The sequence below is a fragment of the Corapipo altera genome, unplaced genomic scaffold (assembly GCF_003945725.1).
Source record: "Corapipo altera isolate COAL_440 unplaced genomic scaffold, ASM394572v1 119, whole genome shotgun sequence".
Classification (NCBI taxonomy): Eukaryota; Metazoa; Chordata; class Aves; order Passeriformes; family Pipridae; genus Corapipo; species Corapipo altera.
The window spans coordinates 377,916-400,368 of NW_020884985.1; the positions used below are offsets into that span (position 1 = coordinate 377,916).

General features: G+C 45.1%; 1 protein-coding gene across 9 annotated transcripts; it reads left to right on the forward strand.

Annotated features, from left to right (window-relative positions):
- Positions 1-570: 570 nt before the first annotated feature.
- On the forward strand, positions 571-21,711 carry LHX9 (LIM homeobox 9). Of its 9 annotated transcripts, none has more exons than XM_027666129.1 (7): positions 571-1,427; positions 1,671-1,803; positions 7,129-7,411; positions 9,118-9,320; positions 10,074-10,429; positions 15,617-15,819; positions 17,013-21,711. In XM_027666129.1, the coding sequence occupies exons 3-7, from the start codon at positions 7,238-7,240 to the stop codon at positions 17,268-17,270; spliced, it is 1,194 nt and encodes a 397-aa protein (XP_027521930.1). In that variant the 5' UTR covers positions 571-1,427; positions 1,671-1,803; positions 7,129-7,237; the 3' UTR covers positions 17,271-21,711. The 9 variants fall into 9 exon arrangements, with proteins under 9 accessions (XP_027521930.1, XP_027521935.1, XP_027521931.1 ...); XM_027666134.1 differs by having other exon boundaries at positions 7,293-7,411; XM_027666130.1 differs by lacking the exon at positions 571-1,427 and having other exon boundaries at positions 1,657-1,803.
- The last annotated feature ends 742 nt before the right edge of the window (positions 21,712-22,453 follow it).

Sequence of the window (22,453 nt, forward strand, 5' to 3'; positions counted from 1 at the left end):
ACTAACACACGCACAACAGACACACATACACAGAACCGCCCGACACCTCCCTGGCCGGTTTCTCCAGGTGAGCTGCTGCTGTCGGGTGGGATGTGCCCTTTGCCGCCCGCCTGCGTCCATGGGGACCGCAGGCACGATGCCGCCGCTCCCGCCGAGCGCCCCGGGTTCCCCGCGCTCCCCACCCACCCCTGCCCAAGGGAGGGCTGGCAAAGGGCCTCCCCCCGGCGGTCGGGAGGGAGCCCGGGGCGGGGAGAGAGGCTGCCGGTGCCACCGCGCTGTTCCCCGGCCGCTGCCGAGCTGCCACCCTTTCGGCAGAGCCGAGACTCTGGGGGACCCGCCGCCCTGCCCCGGGCACACGGCCGGACACCCCCCCCGCCGGTGCGCACCCCGGTGGGAAGCCGAGACCGCCCTGCCTCCTCCGCACGCTGCCGGGGCTCCGCTGACAAACTCCAAGGAAGATCATTAGCATCCCTTGCTTCCCTTTTTTTTTTTTTTTTTTTTTTTTTTGTGATAGATTACTAAGCTGGCCACGTAGACCTGAGGGTCACATGGCTCAGGGGAGAAGGACTGAAACTGTCGCAGGAGTTAAGAGAAACGGGCAAACAAACAAAGCCGAAGCGAGAAGTCATCTCTTGTGGTTGCTGCAGAAACAGCTCCCCGGCCACAGGGTCCTCTCAGTGAGCCCCTTCCTGCGAGAGCCGCTTCACAGGGCCGGCGGGAGGCGCGGCAGCAGCCCCTCCGCAGTCCGGCCGGGAGCCGGCTCCTGCCTCCCCGCCGGCTCCCCGCTTCCCCCGAGCAGGGAGAGTACGCGAAATGACTCTCGACCCTATATTTTTCTATTGTTTTGAACCGGTGGATCAATTGTCATCAGTACTGTCACCTAAGAAACAATGATTCCGATTCGTCTTGGCATCTGATTTTATTCTAATGGGTTAAATTGGGTTCACTTTTACAATTATCCCAGGTTTGACTGCGTAGTATTGCATGACAACTCACAGTTTCATCGGGTTTGGCAAAGCGAGGTTGCTCCATGAATCCGTATATCATATCACATCAGATCAGGCTGAAGTTTGCTGTTTAGCGACTCCATTTGAGAGGCTTTTTATGAAAGTGGGAAGGGTTGATGCAGTCCATGGCTGGTTCAGTGCGATTTGAAAAAAAAAAAATGTGGAGAGATGGCAACAACCCGGGGTTTGCTGCTCAGCTGTGAATAAGCACAGAACGAAAAAAACGACGTGATGGGGAAACGCTCAGCTCGCTACAATATTTTTAACAGCCTCTCAGTCCTCGCCTTTTTTTAATTTCCTAATATGTTCTTTGCTTTATTAGTTTTATTTACAACCAGCTCCCCATTAACACCTCACCTGATTACTGAGGAGCTGAGACAGCTAATCAAGAAAATCCAGCAAACCAGCCAAAATCGAGAGGTTGGATTTATTTTTTGCTTCATTCATTCTTCCTATTTATTTATTTGTTTTGTTTTAGAAAGTATTTCGAAACAAACAGAAAATAAAAGGCAGGTATCTGTGTGTTGGCAGGAGGTCAGAGGTTAGAAATTCACGTCAATTCTATATCAGAGGCTAAGGGGGGAGGGAGGGGGAAGAGAGAGGGAGAGAAGGGAGGAAAAAAAATCTTTCCACCAAGCAGCTTGTTTATTTTAATTAACATAGGGATCCTCTGCTAGGAACAAGGAACAACCTCCATCTACTGGCTAGATCATTGCGTCTCTTCTCCATCCAAAACCCATCCCTCATCACTCATTAAGGAGGGTACAATTTTGGAAGAAGCTTCTAAGGTCTCAAGGTAAGCTCCTGCATGAGTCTTTGCTAGCACTGCAGCTATTTGGACCTCACGAATGTAATTTGCGTGGTGTTTCTTTGGCGTGTTGTTGTTTGTTTGTTTGGGGTTTTTTAACAACACAGAATGGTAGTTTTCCCAGGTGTATTCACAAATAACATTTCATGCATCTATGTTTTAATCTAGAAAAATAGCAGCCTGGGAAGGCTGAGCCATTCAGCTCAATTAAAAAGAAAAGAAAAAATAAAAAGCCCGTGTTCTTTGCCTTTCTTTTATTTTTTTTTTTTCAATGGAATGGCTCCTTTCACCTGTCTGTGAATCTAGTCTGTGAGAGAGTCCTTTTCAAAAGCAGCAAAATATGATGGTTTCCAGAGGCTTAATTACAACCGGAGTACAAATCCGATTACGGTTAATATCAGACAACTAAGAAGCTGACAGTGCTGAGGTCCTGGGCGGTGAACAGTTTCATGTTAGACAATAATCTGCCTCTCCTGCTTTCTTCTGGCTGTGTGATCACTTGTTTGTGGTCAGTCACAGCGCTTGACCACGGAGATATGTGTTTGGGATTACCATGCAAAGCACCTAATTGTTTATTATTTAAATATCATCTCCTTAAGCAAATGAATACGTGGCTTAATTGACATGTTTTCAGATTACTGGGAGGTACAAGCACATTGGAGCTTTGGGGGTTTTTAATCCGATGCCGTTTATGGTTAAAGATACTCTGCGCTTGTGTCCCTCGCACCGCCAGCCCCCGCACAGCCTGGCTGGGGAGGAGAGGAGTTGGTGCCCGAATCTGCCTGCGATGCACTGGCTTTTAACATGTCTCTAACACAGTGATCCGAAAGTTGGTCCACGGTACACTCGAGAGGACTCGAGAGAGGAGAATGATGGTGGTGGTAAAATATGTTGTATCTGACTCTGAAGCGGATTTTTAAATAATGTCGGGCTTAAAAAAATAAATTTAAAAAAACCAACCAACCAACCAACCAAACAACAACAAAAAAACACAACAAGACCAAACCTCCCAAAAGCAACCTATTTGAATGCTGAAAACGACATTAGCTATATTTGATCACCGTCGAGAGATATAACTCTATTCAGGTTTTCCTTCTTTGTGTCTAGATTGCTTGTAGTACCCGCGGACTTCACAAAGAGATGAGGTTGTTCATTAATAGCACTGTACTCTACCATAAGCTCGTAGAGCAGAAAATAGTGTTAGGATTTAAAAATAGATCTGGCTTTAACCACCCGACTCGCAGGCAACAGGATCGTAATCCTGTTGCTGTTTTTACTACGCGCTTTAAATTTCTGGAAATGATTAAACTGGAAGTGTCTTGAAAAGTTCAGGTGCTGACGGAGAGGGTGTGAAGACCTGGTGCCCTACGGGGCGGGAGGCGGCTGGCCAGGGCAGTGCCCTACGCCTGCTGCCGGGACACGCCACGGCCTCAAATAGGGTAGGCGAAATCCAAAACATTTCTGCTTGAAGAACACCCCCTCCTCCCCACCCCCAACCCCTGCCTGAACACCCTCCCCTTTCTCCTAATTATTGTTGGTCAATTATTAATTTGCATGTAGACTTTGCCCTAAATCCTCCGAACTAAACACAAGATCGTTCACGCCGTGATAGGCTTTAGACGGTAGCCCGTGGCCAGGGAGAACGCGGGCTCGGTGGCAGAGCGGATCCCAGTGACCGCACGCTGAAATGTGCCCAGGGCACACGCTAATTGCGAAGGTGGAAGCGGCTCCAGGCAGCGCCCGGGGACCCCCGGGCAGGGGCTGCGGGCAGGGGCTGCAGTGGGGCACGGCGGGATGTTCGTGGGAGCTCTCCAGCCCTGCGTGGGCAGACAAACGCTGGACTTGTGGAAATCCCCACAGCGATGTATTCCACACACACCCCCTTCCTACTCCCCCTCATTAGCTTGGGGAGCCCGGGTAGAGCCTTACGAAAAGGAAAAAAGTGAGAGCGCCTGTCATGTTACTAAAATATTCTGAATATTGCACATCAGATATCCTTCCCCAAATGCTGCAGAGAAAGGAGATGAAAGTACCCTGCAATGAGGAGCTGCCAATGCCGATGGATTCATGAGGGACAGGCTCATAGATTTGGATTTTAGATTCCCTGTCGTGTTCTTTTTGAGCTTTTCTCTCCCCTCCCCAAGCAAACCAGCAAAACTATACGGAGCCCCTCGTGCTATAATGGCAACCTCTCGCTACCAGCCTGCCTCAGAGCAGCGGAGCATCAGTTCGCAGCGAGGAATGAGATCTCAGGAACATTGAAATAAATTTACCTTGATCTCCTACAGGCCTTTTGGAAACGGAGAAGTCACGTTTGATGCTAGCAACAAACTTTTAGTGTCCCTTTAGGTAAGAAGTGGTCTGCCAGCATTAGGATGTTAATCAGAAAACGCCTTGGAAACCGTTGGCCTCCTTTGCTGTAGCAGCAGTAGCTAGTAGCGTATCCTTAACAGTACCTGATGGAGCAGAAAGGACGGACCCTCTAATTAATTAAGTGTGCCCAACCGGAGGAGGCTCAGTCATTTCTGAGTTTTGTTATGAGTCTGCCCAATTACTCCTAACGGCGCCGTCGAGCTAAGGTAGAGACGAGAATTTAACAAACAATATTTTCAGTGTCTCTACCTTGGACCAATACTTTGACACCGCACCTGCGGAGCGTTTCGGTGAACCCGAGAAAGCAAATGCGAGATAAGCAGGAGGAGAGGGGAGAGAGGAGCGGTGCCCGCACCCGGAGCGCCAGAGGCGGGGGCACAGCACGCTCGGGGGGCTCAGTGTCCCCACTTTAGCCCTCAGAGGGAACTGGGCTCGGCGGTCCCCCAGGGGCTTCCCCAGCCCCCTTCTTTCCCCGCTACCGGCGGACGCGATGAGTTTGGCGGTGCTCAGCCCGGCAGGGACATGGTCACAGCGGGACGGCGGCGGCGGCGCCTCCGGGAGGGTCTGCGGGGGCGGCCCGGGCGGGAGGGGGGTGGCGGAGGTCTGAGCCCGGCACACGCCGGGGTGTCTTTGGCAACCCGGGCGCCACGGGAAATGCAGACCATTCCAGGAGAACAGACGCAACACGAAACGGAGGCAGGGTGAGTTACCCCGACAACATAGCTGGACAGGAATACAGGAAAATCTAGTTCGAAGGGGAAAAAAGCCGAAACAAACCCTGAACGTGCCTGTAGAGAGGAAAGACTATATTGGAACGATTAGAAATAAACTCATCTCTAAGTGAGATTTTTTGACCTCTGTCGACAGAAATCGCTGCAATTCCCCAAGCCAGGCGGTACCTGCCGAGCGCACAGGGGTTCGTCCCCCGCCCGCAGCGTGGCCGCCCCTCTCTCCCCCCTCTCCAGGCCGCTCCACGAAGGCCGCGGGCCCCGCAACCGCTCCCCGGCGGGACTGGGATCGAGAGGAAAGCACCTTCGCCCGTCTCCTGGAGCAGCCGGGGCGTCGCGGAGGGGCGGCGGAAAGGAGGGGGTGGGGATGGATTTGGGGATCCCGAGCGAACAGTTCCCGTACCCCGGATCGAATCACCTTGTTTATTTTTTCCTGATGTCTTATTGTGCTAATTGACTTGTTTTCTCCAAGGAAAGCCTATCTTTCCCTCCTTATTACCCACACACAGATTTTTTTTTTCCAGACCGGGAGTGCTCTGCAGGAGACTACGGTTTGTGGAGAGATCTGCCCTTTTTAAGGGAGATTCCCTTAGCCCTTTGAGTCTCGTTGGTTTTATAGCTATTACTCTCTTATTAAAACACACACATATATACAACACATTGATTTCCATCCAAAAGGGCTAATTACATTACTTACAGTAAATAGCAGCCCTGCTGTCCAGGGTCTAGTGTGCCAACAGAGAAAAAAAATCCAGGCTTATTTCACTTGATTGACTTCATCTTTGTGTGAAATTGTGTTTTATGAGCTGTATTCTGGCACTCGGAGGAATGTAGCAACATTCAATCTGCAAATAACATTAATTTTAGCTACTTAAGGGGGAAAGAGAAGGGAGGAAACTGGCTGCCTGAATCTTGGGTTACATGGAAGAGGTGACTCGAGGAGCCCCCGAGGATGTCTCTGGGATGCTTTGGAAAGGAAGTGGGGGGTGGGGTACTTCTTTCACTAGTCGTACTCGGATTTGGTGTGGAGTGTCCCCCAGGGAGCAGGGAGCGCAGAACTGCCGCCAGGAAGATCCTTCAGTAGGGATCAAGGTGTCAGGAAACAGCCGGCAGCTGTTTCAGGGAAAGGCAAGGAAGAGTGGTGTGAAAAGTAAGTAGGAAAACGGGAAAAGAAGGGGAAGGGGAACAGACAGAGAGATTAGACAGGAAGGAATGCATCGCCCAGTCCCCTACACACAGTGATCACTCGCAGTGAGCGGCCGGGGAGCGGGAGAGGGGAGGCAGGGAGGCGGTCCCGCCAGGGCAACCCCTGGCCGGCCGGGGCTGTCCCCGCAGGCTGCCCGCGGAGGGGCCGCATCCTGCTGAGGGTGCGGGCGGGGGCTCCGCGGGGCAGTGCCCCGGTAAGCCCTCCATCTGCCCGGAACTCTCTTGCTTCCGAAGCTCCCTCCCCCCCACCCCCAGCGCTCCTCCGCGGCTCCCCGGGCCCGGGGAGTGGTCCGGCCGCTCCATCCCGCCTCGGCTGCCCCACCACGGCGCTTCTCTTCCTTCTCCCTTTCCCGCGGCGGCGGCAGGAGCGGCGGTGCCGGCCCGGGCGGCCGCGGAGAGGAGGTTCCCGCGGAGCGGAGGTTCCCGCGGAGCGGCCTTGAGGGGAGTGGGGCCCCTGGGAGGGGAGCGGGGCCCCCGGGCCACCCTGCCCCTCGCCAGGCGCCGTCGCCGCCAACTCCCGGGACTCCGTGTTTGGGGGAGGTAATAAACCCCACCCCACCCACAGCCCCGACCGTAATGTTTGTCACTGCTTGCCCATCACTAGGGGTTGATAGGAGTATGACAGGTCTTTGTTGTCTGAATAAAAATCAGCGGCAGCTCAAGGGAGAGAACTCCTCCTACTAAATTATCAAAAATGGGCTGGCTTTAGTCTCTTAACAAATTGGACAGAGCTCCGGAAAGCAGCAGTCCCAAATCCAACCTACAGGCACTGGGAACTTTAAAGCAACCAGGGACTGCTGAAAATAGCACTTCTTTTTGCTTTCTTTGTATTCAAAACTATATCCTTTCCTGACCGATTCTACTGCCCCAGGTCCAAGTCTCTTCAGTCAGGAACCCCAGCTCTCCAGAACAGTAACAGATCCTTTAGCTCGCTTTTACTATTTTATTTTTAGAACTAATTATTATTACATTTTCTCCCCCTTGTTTGTTTTCTGCACGTCTTCAGGAAGCCCTCGGTGCTTGTGCAAAGAGAAGCTCCTATTGCAACCTCCCCCCCTGCGCTGTGCGCCTCGGTGTAAACATTTTGGATGATCTAAAGACTCTGGGGTCTGTATATGGAAATAGTGGGGTGCAGAGCAGAAGAAAATACTTGTCCTTTCCGTCCCCCAGCCATGCTTTTCCACGGGATCTCCGGAGGCCACATCCAAGGAATCATGGAGGAGATGGAGAGGCGATCCAAGACCGAGTCCCGCCTGGCCAAAGGGGGACAGATGAACGGCCGAGAAACGGTAAGAAACGAGCTGGCACTTTTTGCAAGGGAATCTCTGCAAGCATAGACCGGCACCGGGACAGACCTTGACCCTGTGAAGAGAAAGGCGCCGCTTCCCCCTTCCCCTTCCCTGCCACCCCTTGCTTGTCGAAACCCTTCCGAGGCTCCCTGTAGACCCACCCGTAACGTTGGGTGCTGTGCTGGCCAGGCTCGGTTATACCTTTGACTAGTCAATGTTGTTGCCTGTGCTCTCTGGAGCAACGGGGAAACTATTTTAAATCGTACCAGGGGCGGGTTTTCAGCCCTTGCGGTGGAGCAGCCTTTTGCCCCTGTTCGGCCGGCTGCGGCCGCTCTACCCCTTCGAGCAAGGCTGCGGCTGGAGCTCCCGAGGTGTGCTTTGCTTTTTTTCTGCACTCCTAGAGCCTCCTAAATTAAACCTCAGACCGCTACTGCTTACTTTTTGTAGTTGTTTTTGGTCTGAAATGTGTGATTGATACAAAGAGACACCGCTCTCTCTCAATGTTAACACCGGCCGACCACCTTGCTTAGAAGCAACATTTCTTAGTCAAAAGGACCAAAGTCTTCAGATATGTACTAAAGGATGGCGGAGAAACCGAGTGTCACGCTGGGCTTTGTGCAAAGCGAGATCTCGCTTTCTCCAACTTGTAGGGCTTCCGCCGATCGCGCACAAGGCTCTGCACAAAGTAACGGCCTGAAAAACTGCTTTAAGGCTTTGGGCCATAGGGTCCTTTCCCCCTCCTCTTAAATAAACTCGCGCTTTGTTATATGAGGATTTGCAATGTAAATTTAACTCGCCTTTTCAATTGCTCCAAAAAAAAAAGGGGAGGGGGCCGAGGAACACAACTTCTGATTGGAAATGAATGCGGAGTTGCCACTTTAAAACAGTTGCAACTTTAGAACAAGATGTTTGGGGTTTTTTTCTCCTGTTACTTTATCAGCAAATGCTGCCCCAAGTTTCACGGCAGGGCTTTTGTCTCCACCATCCCTCCATCTCCCTTTGTCCCGAGCGACACTCCTCGTGGGGAGCAGATCAATGGGAACTTGCAGAAGTTTACTGACAAAAAGATGCTAGTTTGAGCTGAAACCAGCCTGTGCCACCTTTCTGCCCGTGTCCCTGGCCGTGCTGGTGAGCGTTCACGCTCCCTGCTCTTTACACCATCCACCTGTCTTCTTTTTCTTACTCCTGTTTTAAATGGCCTCACTTTCTTTAGAGATGCGATTTCGGCTCGTTTAAATACAAGTAAAGATTTGCCGTAGAATGAGTGCAAGCCTGAACTCTCTATCATAAACTTTCGGAATAGGAAAACCGTATTTTCCTGCTTTAAAATGCTGTTCCTGTGAAGTGCTCTAAGATTAAAACGCTAAAGTAACGGGGAAGCCTCAGAGTTTAACTTCAGTACCTTAGGAAAGAATGAGCTCTGCTTTTCTTACTACGGCCTAATCAGTTGCCTTCGGGTATTGACATGACCTTAGATCATTAGGAGAGGTTTACTGGTATAAACACGAAAGCTGAATCGCGGTAACACTTTACTAGCGGGGATGGTCCCGGATCCCCCTTAAACTTCCCGCCGGGAGCAGAGTTTGGTCCCAGAGAGCAGTGTCCTTATACGAGTCCCGGGCCCTGCGCAGGACCCGTCCCCAGCCCAGCCTGCCTGCCTGTCTTCCTCTCCCTGTCTCATCCCTTGTGGTGTGGTTGTTTTGCAGAACATGCCCCCCATGAGCCCCGAGAAGCCTGCTTTGTGTGCTGGTTGTGGAGGGAAGATCTCAGACAGATATTACCTGCTGGCTGTTGACAAACAATGGCACCTCAGGTGTCTTAAGTGCTGTGAATGTAAACTGGCTTTGGAGTCAGAACTCACCTGCTTTGCCAAGGACGGCAGTATTTACTGCAAGGAGGATTACTACAGGTACAGCAATAAGTCCCTATGGGTTCAAAAGACATTATGAAACGAAACGCTCTTTTCTCCACACGGGCTTTCAAAGGTAGCTTTTCGCAGTCAGCTATTACTTAATCCTGAAAGCGCGTCCCCTCCGAAAAGTCTCGCACGTTCAAAAACCGGACGGACCGTCAGGGGACGCGCTGACTGAGCATGTGTGGCTGTACACAAACAGGCGAAGGCTCTCCCGCTGCCCGGCGGTTTCCCTCCGTAAATACCAGCGTAAGACCCAACAAAAATTTCCCTCTGCCCGCAGCTTGCCGGTTTTCCCGCGGTCCGGGGACCCACCGCCCCCGCTCAGCCCCACGGAGGGTGCCCGGGCCCCGGGAGCGGGCACTGCTGATCCTGATCCGTGCCTTACAGCTGTCCCGGGGTTCAGCTCCCCGCGGTACTTCTGGTCTTGACAGGAATGCCAGAAGAGCAGGGACCGATCTCCCCCACCCCGTCCTGCCCGCGTCCGTTCGCATGGGCAGCGGGAGGGCTTTCGCCCAAGTCCTGAGAGAGTAGGTCAGCTCGGCGGCAAGGGCCAGTTGCTCACCGCACCGGCTCCCGGAGGGTGTCCCGACACCAGGAGGGCCAGGGGCCACAGTCGGTGACATGGGCCGTCCTGGGGCCAGGGTCGGGGCCAGGCTCCCTCCCGTGGCCGGGAGAGAAGGCGAGCGGCACCGGGAGAAGCTCTATCTTTGCCGTTCTAGTTGATGCCCACTTTTCCGTTTCCTTCAGAAGGTTCTCCGTGCAGAGATGTGCCCGCTGCCACCTTGGGATCTCAGCCTCCGAAATGGTCATGAGAGCCAGGGAGTCGGTTTATCACCTGAGCTGCTTCACCTGCACGACCTGCAACAAGACTCTGACCACGGGCGATCACTTTGGCATGAAGGACAACCTGGTTTACTGCAGGGCCCACTTCGAGTCCCTTTTGCAAGGAGAATATCCCCCTCAGCTGAGCTATACCGAGCTGGCTGCCAAGAGCGGAGGGCTGGCCCTGCCTTACTTTAACGGCACTGGCACGGTCCAGAAGGGGAGGCCCAGGAAAAGAAAGAGCCCTGCCTTGGGAGTGGACATCGTCAGCTACAACTCAGGTGGGAAACACACGCCGAGCCTGCCTCCCGTTCCCCCGAACAGAGCGTTCTCGGGCTTACTCTCAGCTAGGCAGTGCGGGAGTAACTCAGCCAGGCCAAATCTTGCTTAACCATTGGAAAATCAAACAAACAGCCCTCTGAGGGTTGGAGCGTTTGCAGGAAAGCTAACAGCAGCCCTCCTCAAAGGCTGTCTTTGCCTATTAATGTCAAACACCCAAACGTAGCCACTTCCCAGGGTAAAGAAAAAAAAAGGAAAATGGAAAAAAACCCAACCCAACCCCACATAGCTCTTTCTCTATAGGAATCTTAGAGATAGTTTATCATTATTTGTATTTGCTTAGCTAAAAGCATTTCACCGTTTAAACCTCAAATTAGAAGTAACCAAACGAATCAGAAAAAAATAGAATAAAAGGTATAGTATATGGCTCCTACAATGCCAATGTACAATGCACATAACTCGATTTAGATATTCAATTTATAGTGATTAATTCTTCAGGCTGAATAATTCTGTTTTACTGGCACATAAATGATCAAACTGTACAAGAGGTCAACGAATACATGTTGTTCCATGTAACTAAACACTAACAAATATAATTAAGAGAACGGTTTCAATTCTCTCAGCACCAGGAAAAAAAAAAGTGTTACCCTGTATTAAATATCTTTCCTGACTCCAGTCGCTGAAGTACCCAAACCGTGTATAAACAGACAGTGCAAGTGGCCAGAGGCAAAGGAGTTTCAGGTCAAGCAGTTGAGGCAGTTTCATTAGACGGAAGACGAAAGCAGTGAGGGTAAATACGAACTAGCAAACTCCTAACTCCAAAATTATTTTAGCGAAACTCAAGCTCCCGATGGCCAGTAACGAGGAGAGAAAGCTGCGGGAAGCAGGAGAGGTGCAAGGTGCTTCACCATGAAGCGGGCAGCCGTCCCGGCCGGGGCAGGGAGCCGGGGGCTCCTTCCTCAGGGCTGGGAACCGCTGGCCCAACCGGGAGAGGGGTCAAAGCCTCCCCTTCCGACAATCGCGGTCGATAGTAGTGCACCGCTATCGGACCGGAGCTCTCTCCCCTCCACCAAGTTCAACCCGCTGCCATTGAGATCCATAAGGTATCCTCCACCGCCCCCAGGCCCTCCCCATCCCTCCCCCGGCACCTCCTCTGGGGCCGCTCGTGAAACGGGCTTTAGCTCGGAACCAGGGAGCTGTGCAAGGCGATTTCATCTCCTCTGATGCGTAGACCTTGGAGCCAGGGTAATCACTGCGCTAATTGTTCCTTGTTAATTGAAGATGACATTGGAATCCCTGGCTACGGAGCAGCTTCCAATCAATCCTGAAAGCTGCTAAAGAAAAGGGAACCTGTAGCGCAGCCAGGATTCATTCAGCCCAGGCTTCGAATGGTGGATTTTCCGTGCGCCCGCGCTCCTCTCTGTGCTATCCCTGGTCCACACACTATCACCCGAATCCCCAAATTCATAAAGGGAAATATTACTAGAGATAATTTAGCGTTAGAATTAGGACCAGAAATTAGAGAAGAATGAAGAGTTGTGGGTAGGATAAACCCCTTAAACTTCAGTTCAGGACTCAAGAGAGACATTATTTGCGAAAGCTGACATAGCTTTTGTGTGCTAGTCTTAAAACTCCCCTTCTTTACAACAACGGGTCATATAAGATGTACCACTGACTCCAAATGAGATTAAAAAGCACTGCCCGTTATGAAAATACATCTCACTGCATTGAGATCTCACAGAATCCTCCGAGCAACGGACAGAGAGAATAAAAAACCCCAACAACAAATCAACAAACGCTCGAATCTGATGCTTTGGACTCAGGCTAGATGGCTGAGAAATCTGTTCTGTTAGGGTCCTGATTTTATTTTTTCTTTTTTTGTAAGTATTATCTAATAATGTCCAGGGTTGACACATGGTCTCGAGAAAGTACAGTTTGCAGCCAAACTGTGTACCCGGTGCAAACGACCCCGGCCCACTGAGCCACTGCGCTCCATATCCAGGGGGACGAAAACAAATCTGTAACAGTTACGAAATGAGTAGCGGTCGATGAAATCTCTTCTTGAGAGAAAAAAAAAAATCTCGGACTAATTGGCAGCCACTTCCCTACACACACTTTTCGTTCCCTGCCTTGTGACTCGGTAACTGCTCTTGCACGTAATTATTTACAAAGGGCAAGCGGTGCACAGAAAATTAAATGTCGGATACACCATTAGCGCTTCCAAGGCAGGAGCGGGACCCTGCAGCCCAGCCGGCAGGCCAGGCGGGCCGGGTCCCGGCCGTGGCTGCGGTGGTGTTGCCCCTGTTCCCCCGGGACAGGAGGGCCGAGGGGCCCCGGGCTCAGCCCTGCCCCGGACTCGGCTCTGCGCTAAAGAGCACCCGGGCCGAGACACCTCGCTCCGTGCTCGCAGCTCCTCCCTGAGAGCCAAAGCTTCCTCTTGGGACACCGTGTTCGGTGGGCACCACGGCTTTAACTTCCCAGGCAAGCCAAGGCGGTGTCCTACCGACACAGCCACCCCCGCGGGTGTCCGTACCCATGTGCCAAGACACTATGGGAAACGAACCCCACCTTTAAAAACGAAACTCCGGCGAAGCTATAACAACTTCCCCAGCTGAGCATAAGCGTGTGTGTATTCACAGGCCATCCTGCAGGCCCTGGCTCAGATTTGTGTCCACATTATGTTTCAGGGGAGCTGAGCCCAGGGCCAGAATGGAAAATCCGATCCTGCTGCCGGATCCACAACAATTTTTCTCTTCTGTATTTTGTTTGGTAGTTTGGTTTCTGTTTCCCAACTCCTCGGTTGTAAAGTGGAGACACAACAATAAATAACTCAAAATGTTATGAGGTAAAAGTCATTCATACCTGTGAGTTGTCTGGAATTAATGTGAAAAATGGAAGAAACTATTCAAAAGTACTTAAAACATTCAAGGTTTTCTCTATATTACCTCTTATATCATAGAATTAATATGTATTTTGTGGGAAACTGTGTTGACTTACAGCTCACAGGATATAGAAATGAGATGGTGAAGAATATTTGCCTAGGAAAATATTTTACATAGCTGTTACTCAAAGAGCTGTTTACTTTATTTCATTCTATGTATGTGTGTGTGAAAAACTATGAAGAGTTCACTTGAAGAATTCTTGGCAATAAGGGGCAAAGTATTTTAGCTCTTTTGAAAGCAAAATTAAACAACCCTCCAATCCTACTGCAAAGAAATGAGCAATAATGTCTTGCTTGATTTTTTCTTCCCCTTAATTTTCCAGGAGATAGTGTAAAACTCTGCTCTGTTATGTGGCCAAACCACATAACACTGTTTCACCCATGTAAAGCAGAGAGTGAGCTGTAACCACTGTGCAGGACTGTCTAAGGATGCTTGGAGCTCTTTTCCCATTTTCTCTTGAAAATGAAAGCTGAAATAAAGTAAATCACAGAAAAAAAAAAAAAGAAAAAAAAAAAGAGTACAGAAGCAAAAGCAGTAAGCGGGACAGAGGACCCTGATAAAGTTTGTGTTGCTACTGTAAACCTAGGGAAAACAACACAAACAAGCAGCTTGCAACTCTGAAGTAAAATCTGAGGGCTGGAGTCTGGTACTCTGATTTATGTCAGCTCATAAGTTACGGCCCACGCAGTTCGACTGAAGGCAGTGTGATTGCTTGTGAAAACAAGTAGTAAATACAATCCCAATCTGGCCTGATATTGTTTTTAAGGCAACTTTCAAGTCCTGATATTTTCAGAAGTGTCAGCTTACTTTGTTTGAAAGCGCAGATATACTTCTTACCAAGACTAGAAGCAAAGCTAGCTATAATTAAATATTCACCTGATATTCTGTCAAAGTGTTGTCTTACCAGCATCTGTTCATGTTGACTTGTCTTATAATTCAAAAGAGAAAACATCTTCAAGAACTTTTTATTTTCTCCTGGTTTAAAGTTGCTTTGTCCCTGTTTTCAGTACTGCTGACATCAGTCTGTCTGTATTGTGCGCTTTGTCTCTTTTTCTCTCTCTCTCTCTCTTTAAATTAGGAGTGGGGATCAGCTAGGCCTTGTAAATAATCCAGTAGCTATTGGTAGGCAGTTCAAAAGTCCAAATGAACAACTAATGAAACTTGGTTTAATTTACAGACATTGTGAAACATTTTTAATTAGATCTTCTTGAATTAATATTACCTGCTATGATGACACATTAATTTCCTTCTGTGAGACTGAGCTATCTTTATAAAATGAGATCCTAGAAATTGCTAACCCTTCTGTTTAAGCTGAAAAGAAAAATATAGATATATTTCTTACTTTTTTTTTGCCAATACTGTTATTTTTTTCCCCAATATGAAGTAATGATGCCACTTTTTCCAAAGAGCTGCAACCCTTGAACATAATTCACACCCATAAAAGTGCAATCTGAAACAAACTTATCTTTCATAGGCACTTTGAAAATCCTGAATCAGGGGGATCAGGGAAATCAGGGAAGTTCTCTTCTAGTTTTCAGCCCCTAGCTGGTTGCTTGTAGAAATGTCCTAAATCAGTATCAACTAAGAGCTACTGCTGATTGGGATTGGGATTGAGGGACTGAATCAAGCCTTGATGCAACTGCTTTCTAGACATGTTTTACAGATTAAGGTGTTTGAGCAGTTCATATAAACTCCCATGCAGAGTCCAAAAGCATTTATTTTATCAGCAAAAACACTCCAGATTTTATGCTTTCTTGATGAACTGTCATAAGAAACTTTCCTGCTGCACATCTCCTTTTATAGGTGCTTGTGATTTGGGGAAAAGCTCAGGAATGTTCAAAATGCTGGTTTGACCTTTATACTTCTCTCAAACTAAGAGTGTTTCAATGAGTGAGATTTCAAAATTTGAATGAGATTCCAAATGACTCTTTGAACGCCCAAAGCAAAACCATCACCACAGGGAAAAGACTAAATGCTAAAGGAGAGAAAACTTTCTAAATCTACCCTTAGTAGGTACAGGCCTGGGGGACATAGCATGTTTTAAGAATAGGAAATTATAATATTCTGGATCTTTTTGGGTCTAATTTAATTATCACATTTGTACTTATCCATGTACCATCTTAGCCCTTTCTTCCTTCCTTGTTTGCTTCCTTCTAAACTGTATGTGACTTAAGAATTTGCCTTAGTTCGTTTATCCTACATGATGTGTGGCCACTAACTCCTTGTTCCACTTTGTTTATTGGACAGGTTGTAATGAGAATGAGGCAGATCACCTGGACAGAGACCAGCAGCCTTATCCCCCGTCCCAGAAGACAAAGCGCATGCGCACCTCCTTCAAACACCACCAGCTTCGTACCATGAAGTCCTACTTTGCTATCAACCACAACCCAGATGCCAAGGACCTCAAGCAGCTTGCCCAGAAAACAGGCCTGACCAAGAGAGTTCTGCAGGTAAGAAGCCACATCACAGGCTTGACAGCATTTCCCCCTACCCCTGCTAGTCAATAGCGTTTCCCTTATGTGTAATAAGAGCAATATACATAGAAATACTTTTGCTAGGTGTGTCCCTAGTGGGTGTGCAGAGGGGTATGGTGTTACGTGGCAGGAGTGTCGGATGTATGCCTTACTGCCCCAAGGCAGCCGAATATGAAAGTGTGATTTATAATTAGTGGCAACCTCAACATGAGGAAACTGTCTTCAGAGTCTACCAACCCAGCAGATATCTTGGGATTGGTAGTCTCTCCATGGTGATCTCACTAAGGGTAGAAGTAGCAAATATACTAATTTTATGCACACCGGGTGAAGCCTTTGGGCTCCCCAGAAGTAATGTGGCCCCTCACTAAGAGATCCCCCACTATGACCAGCAAGCTTTGACCAACATGATCCTCCAGGACCAGCTGGCTCCCTCTCTCAATGCTTGTTAGACATCTGTTATCATTAAGGGCCTACATAGTCAAAAGTCACTTCCCTATGAAGGGCAGCCTGGCAAATTATGTTAAAACACCCCTATATGGTGTGTGCTAGCTCAGTGAAGTTAAAGTGAGGTGTGTATTATATGCAGAGTGCCAAAGAAGGGCAGAGATTGAGGTAGGAGAATCTATTAGCGGCAATTCCTTGTCCGTGTTACATGTCACCTAAAACATTTTCAGTGAACCTTACAGAACAGAAAGACTAGGTGACCCATATCAACAGTCTGTATGATAGAGATGGTGTAATTACCCCTCCTTCCTCTTCAGCCTTTTCAAATAATCTTTCAGATAAACTTTCAGCCTTGGCAAAAATCTGCTCATTCACCCTTTGCCTCAATCTTTATCATGTGTCTTGACCCCAAAGCTACCCAACCCAAGGAACACTACATGGCCATCAAGAAAGTTGCTTTCATTTGGGGATTGAATGAGTAGATTTTTCTTAGGGTTGCTCTGAAAGGGCTGCACGTGGGGCTGTGATGTTTCAGTGAGCATCTGTAGCGCTGGGCCTGTGAGAAAGGCGGTACCACCAGTAGCAAGAATGGCTGTAGAATGACTTAGGTGATGGGCCACACACAAAAACAAACATCAAAAATGACTTAAGAGCAAGAACAAAGACAAAAATGAGCAAAACAAAAACAAGCATCGGTAAAGAAATCAATTGGGATTGGTTTGCAGGTTTGGTTTCAAAACGCAAGAGCCAAATTCAGAAGGAACCTTTTGCGGCAGGAGAATGGGGGTGTCGATAAAGCTGACGGCACCTCACTACCGGCACCGCCCTCAGCAGACAGCGGCGCACTCACTCCACCCGGCACTGCGACCACTTTAACAGACCTGACCAATCCCACTATCACTGTAGTGACATCAGTGACCTCTAACTTGGACAGCCACGAATCCGGGAGCCCCTCACAAACTACCTTAACAAATCTTTTCTAACATTTCAGTTTTGTTTTTTTTTTTTAATTCTTACTCTTCATTATTATTATTATTATTATAATTATTATAATAATTATTATTATTTTCAAGCCTTTTTTTTAAAAAAAAAAAACAACAAACCAACAAACCAACAAACAAACCCACAAAATATTTGGGAAAATAAACAGCTTGATGTGTAGCATCTGCAGCCACTTGGCAAATGAGTTTGAAGTCATATGTTGCTATAATAAATGAACATTTATTGTTGTTAAATTGTACTCAAATTTTTTAAATTCATCAAATGACCTAAGAGAAGGTTTTGAATCATTCTCATAAGTGCCTCTTAAAATTGTATGTTACTTATTTCCAGAACCTTGAAAAGAATTGATTGTTACCACAAAAACAAACAAAAAAAGTTTCTTTCCCTCCTCCATAACCAGATAAAAGCCAGCATTAAAAGAATGCTGCTTCAGGATTGTATGTTCGCTTTCAGCATTTAAGAACCCTAAATTTAATTTCATTTTTATAATGCATCTAAAAGTTTTGTATGATTTATTTTTTTAAATGTTGAATAACAAATACAAAATCAATGAAACTAATCATCGCAACAGTCAGACAGGAAGTGCCAGTGCTCTTTTCTAATGCATAAGTCACAAGCCTGATCCTCCCTGAGCACTGGGGATCTCACTGGGATAGCTAAACGCTCCTCTGCCAGTTCTTCACTCAGCTGGGACGTCCTTGGCCACCACTGAAATCCCTGCCTGGATGGAGGACTTGGAGAGACCCAGTGATGAGAGTGCATGTGGGTGAGGATGGCAGGATCAGGCCGCTGCTCTCCAAATTTGTGTCCTGTACATTAAGAAGACAAGATCTGGTAAAAACCCTCCAGAATGAGCTCGCTCCTATAAGAATATTATGAAATTAATAATAACAGAATAACAATGCAGGTGAGGAGTCCTACTGATCTGAAATATTGCATAGGGAGCAGTTTTAATTTTTGTCTGTCAAGCAGCTCTGATTTGGAATTAAAAAAAATAAAAATTGCAGTTTGCTACATGGCTTTGATGCCATACCATCAAAGCACACAAGAGGTTGCCCAGCTACTTTAGTGAGCATAGAAATAATTTCCAGGAAGGTGCATGCACATGTATTATTAAAATGAATTTTTTGTAAATCCTACTTTTTTTTTTCCAGGGAAAATGGAAATAAGCAAAATATAATTTATTAAGATGTTTTAGGAAAATTATTTCAGTACAATTGATTCATTACTGTTTTGAATTTACTTTAGATGCTTCCTGAGATTGTATCAGACACTTGATTTAACACAGGAACTTAAAAATCTTTAGTTCATTAATATCTCTAACATATACTTTAACTTTTTAAACTTTGTAGAAAAGAAAAAACTGCTGGCAAAAATTGTACAAAACCAGGAATTGGCAGTGAATAACTTTAAAGCTGATAAACTCAGAAGCCTTGTGGATGCTGATCTGAATACATTTCTTAGTTTACAGTAGTGATCTTTCTTTTTTAGTTTTATTTAAGCTAAAAGTCTGAATGGTCTGGGCAGTGGTGAATGTTCATTTGTATCCTTTTATTGTAGTTGAACACCAATTAGATTGTGGAGAGTCTCAGAAACAAAAACAAACAAAAACCAGTCAAGATCTATGTCTTGCTTTGAGTGGATTGTTAAGAATAACTTTGCACATATACCCCACTTTTTAAACACCATCAAATCTCTTTTTGGTGGTCAAAGTGGCTATTTAATATATTTTAAAGGTGTCCTTTTTGGCTGTATAAACGTGTGGTTACATATTGACAGTTCACTGCCCACATTAAAGTGCATTATTGTAATTTTTGCTCAGGGTTTTTAGAAAATTAGCACAGAAAAGTAGCTTATTTTTAAAAAAAGATGATGGAAGAGATGTTAACACTGTAATAGAAGAAAGGTGTGTTTGCCATTATATATTTAGCAAGTATGGTTATCATCTTCTACAGATATTGAATCTTGACTTTTCCTATTTCTATTACCTTATGGGCATTTACCACTAACCAGACCAAACGACCTTGGTAAGGCTGAGATCTTTATTAATACACTTTTACAGGTAAAAATATTGATACTTATAAATTTTGTTCTTTGACAGAACAATATATGGTACTAGAGATCTACTTTATTAAGTAGACTAATTAAAACTCAGTTCTACTATGTGCCTTATGATATACCTTGGGAGTAAGTTTGTGAAAAATCAGGATATATGTGTTGTTTGTTAAATTAACTGTTTTAAGCCCTTTTGACACCTCACTAGTTTTGTACTGTTTTACCTCTTATTTCTGAAACTCTTTTTATGGTGTATCCTGTTAGAGGGGACAAACATGTCATAGAAAGCAGTTGTGCACTCTTTCAGATATAGTTGATAAATCCAATAATCTTATATATTGAGCTTCGTGTTTATAGTACAGTAAGTGGTCTAGCAAAATTGTCCATGTTTCTTTGTTTATTGATAAATGCATTGTATAGAAACTATTTCCCCTAAATATTTATGGACCAAACAATTGTGATATATCCTATTAAATTTGTGTGAATAAACCATTTTGAATCTAAGGAGTTTTATTTCCCATCAATTTTTCTTTGTTGTTTTTTTTCTTTCTTTTTTTTTTTTTTTTTAAATTTAAAGTCTATGTGTACCAGTGCGTCTCTTTACTTTTATGGTACCTATGAACAATTGGTATTAAACACAGAAACACAGTCTTTTAAATTTTTTAAAATATGGTTCCTTCTTAGGTTTTCAATTTCTTCATATTCGATGTATATGCTACTGCTGGTGCAATTTAGATTTTAGCCTTTTAAGCTCCTTTTTTGAACATGCAAAGTAATGCCCCACTGATTTGATACTGAAACCCTGTCTTAGACTTCTAAAAGAGCCAGAAAACTAGCAGCTAAAGTAATTGCATGACAAATATAACCTAAATAGTATGATGAAATGAATCAAGATTTAATGCTAGGTATATTGAACACAAAATAGAATTGCAGACCCCGAAAAGCCAGGTTGCTCTGTAGTTTAATAAATTGTCACTATGATTTCTTTCAGGGAGAACAAATCATGGGGCATTACAGCCAAACATCCCGACGTTTGAAAATTCCCTAAAGTATTAAAAGAAGGGGAAAAGTTTGATCGGAAATCCACTGCAGTGAAGACAAAGACAATATTAGGTTACGATAATCATACATTTAAAAATCTATTGAGCCAAAAAATAAAAATAAAAGACTTGATGTCATTTCCTGAATGTTAACAAAACATATGTTATTTCATGGTGTCTAATTAACAGAACTGAAGGCTTCAACAAATTGTGTGGTATCAAAAACAAATTTAGAGAAACTATGTATAAAACCAGAGCAACCTGGCAGCAATCTACCCAGCCCATATTTGACGAAACCTTTTCTTTAAAAAAAAATAAATCACATTTGTCAAGCACAAGTACCTGTAAAATAAAATCTGAGTGCATTCATTCCACTTGCTTGCTAATGTGTACTAGTCATATCTGTTAAATGGATTTTTGTAAATTCAAAGAGAACTTTTCACTCATCCAAGATCATAGGAATCAAAACCCAGTAACTTTAGTACTATTGTTTCCGAATTAATTTTTTTAAAATGAGACAAATCTGCATGCACTTTTCCATCTGTCACATATAGTGTACATTTCTGTATAATGAATTTCTCTTTGATGTTTCTTGTATGATAGCTTTCATTAATAAACATTTTATTTGATGCAAACATAGTTAACTTTATGTAAACACATAGTCAATTGTTCCAACTAATTTAAACTTTTCTTTTGAAAAGAAGCAGTACAGTGCAGTTCTAATATGCTATATATATCTAAAATCAAAAAGAATGAGGTAGCAATACTGTTGCACAGTGTAAAATTATTTCCTTTGGTGTTAACTTTTTAATTTTTTAACTTCCTGTATAAAACTGACATGTTTTAAAAATAAATTCCCATCAGCATCAACAATAAAACAATCCCCAAATTCTTCATCAATATAAGAAAACACGAGCAGTACAATATGTAAAATCCTCAATGACTTTTAGAGTACAAGGATATAATTTGTGGATCCCTGAGCTGTTTACATGGTCACTATGCAATGAGCAAGTATGCTACAAAAAGCTGGTCCTAAGATTCCCAGTCCAAATCACAGATGATTTTTACAAGCCAACAAGCAAGTGTAACAATAACCACGACTTAGTAATGAGGTTTTGTAACTGTTAAGCAACTATTTGCAGAAAGATTTTTTAAAATATATTCCTATTTAGCTGTATAGCCAAAGCATATGTTAAACAAATTAACATATAAAAGATTTGCTAGAAAATCTTTCGTTAAGATGACATTTTTATTATATACTAATGAACCCTATGTAAACAATGTAACTTTTATGAATGATGGACATTAAATATTTCACTTACGTGTATCCTCAGCATTTTGCATGTTTTCTTAAGCTTTTCCAGTTTCAGAATTCTAAAAAGAAAACCATACAATTCTTAACAACATAAGACAAAGTTATGTACAGATTACTGCAGCGATCTCTGGAAACTGGTAACTAAGAGTGTTCTAATGGCAATAAAAAGGTATCATTTATTGGTGGTAATTATGGGAAGAATTGTTTAAACAACAGTTTTATAGTATGTTGTAAAGTTCTATTGGAAAGGTTAGCATAGTGAACTTAATTCAAATCAGCTTGATCAGAAATTTAAGTATATTGTGAAATTCTTAAACTGAGCCTTATGCATATTTATTGCTGTAGAAAGTAAGTAAATGTAAGAAAGCAATTATTCATGTCAGCCGCAATGGGGTTTCCCCCTGTTGTCCACAGGAAAATATTACAGATTTCAATTATTTCAGTCGGTAAAGAACTTGCTGGTGATTAAGACCAAGAAAAAGAACCTATGTGCCATACTTTTTCTTTTATAAGTCACTCCGTTCTTCAGTAAGTTATATTTCTTCTCCTCCTGGTTTAATATTTAACAGAGACATTTCTAGTCTAGATACTTGTCTGTGTGTTGCATTTTTCACCTCACTTAAATGAGGAAAATAAATTAATTAAATAATCCTGATGAAATACTGACAAAATCATCACTTATTAAAATAAAGCCAGGATAACTTTATTTCTCTGTGTCTGATTAGAGGCATAAAGGATTGATTTTTCTTAACAA

Coding starts and splice junctions, on each gene's coding strand:
- LHX9 (XM_027666129.1), top strand. CDS start 7,238: ATGGAAATAGTGGGGTGCAGAGCAGAAGAAAATACTTGTCCTTTCCGT. Junction 9,321..10,073: donor TGCAAGGAGGATTACTACAG/GTACAGCAATAA, acceptor CGTTTCCTTCAG/AAGGTTCTCCGTGCAGAGAT. Junction 15,820..17,012: donor TGACCAAGAGAGTTCTGCAG/GTAAGAAGCCAC, acceptor ATTGGTTTGCAG/GTTTGGTTTCAAAACGCAAG.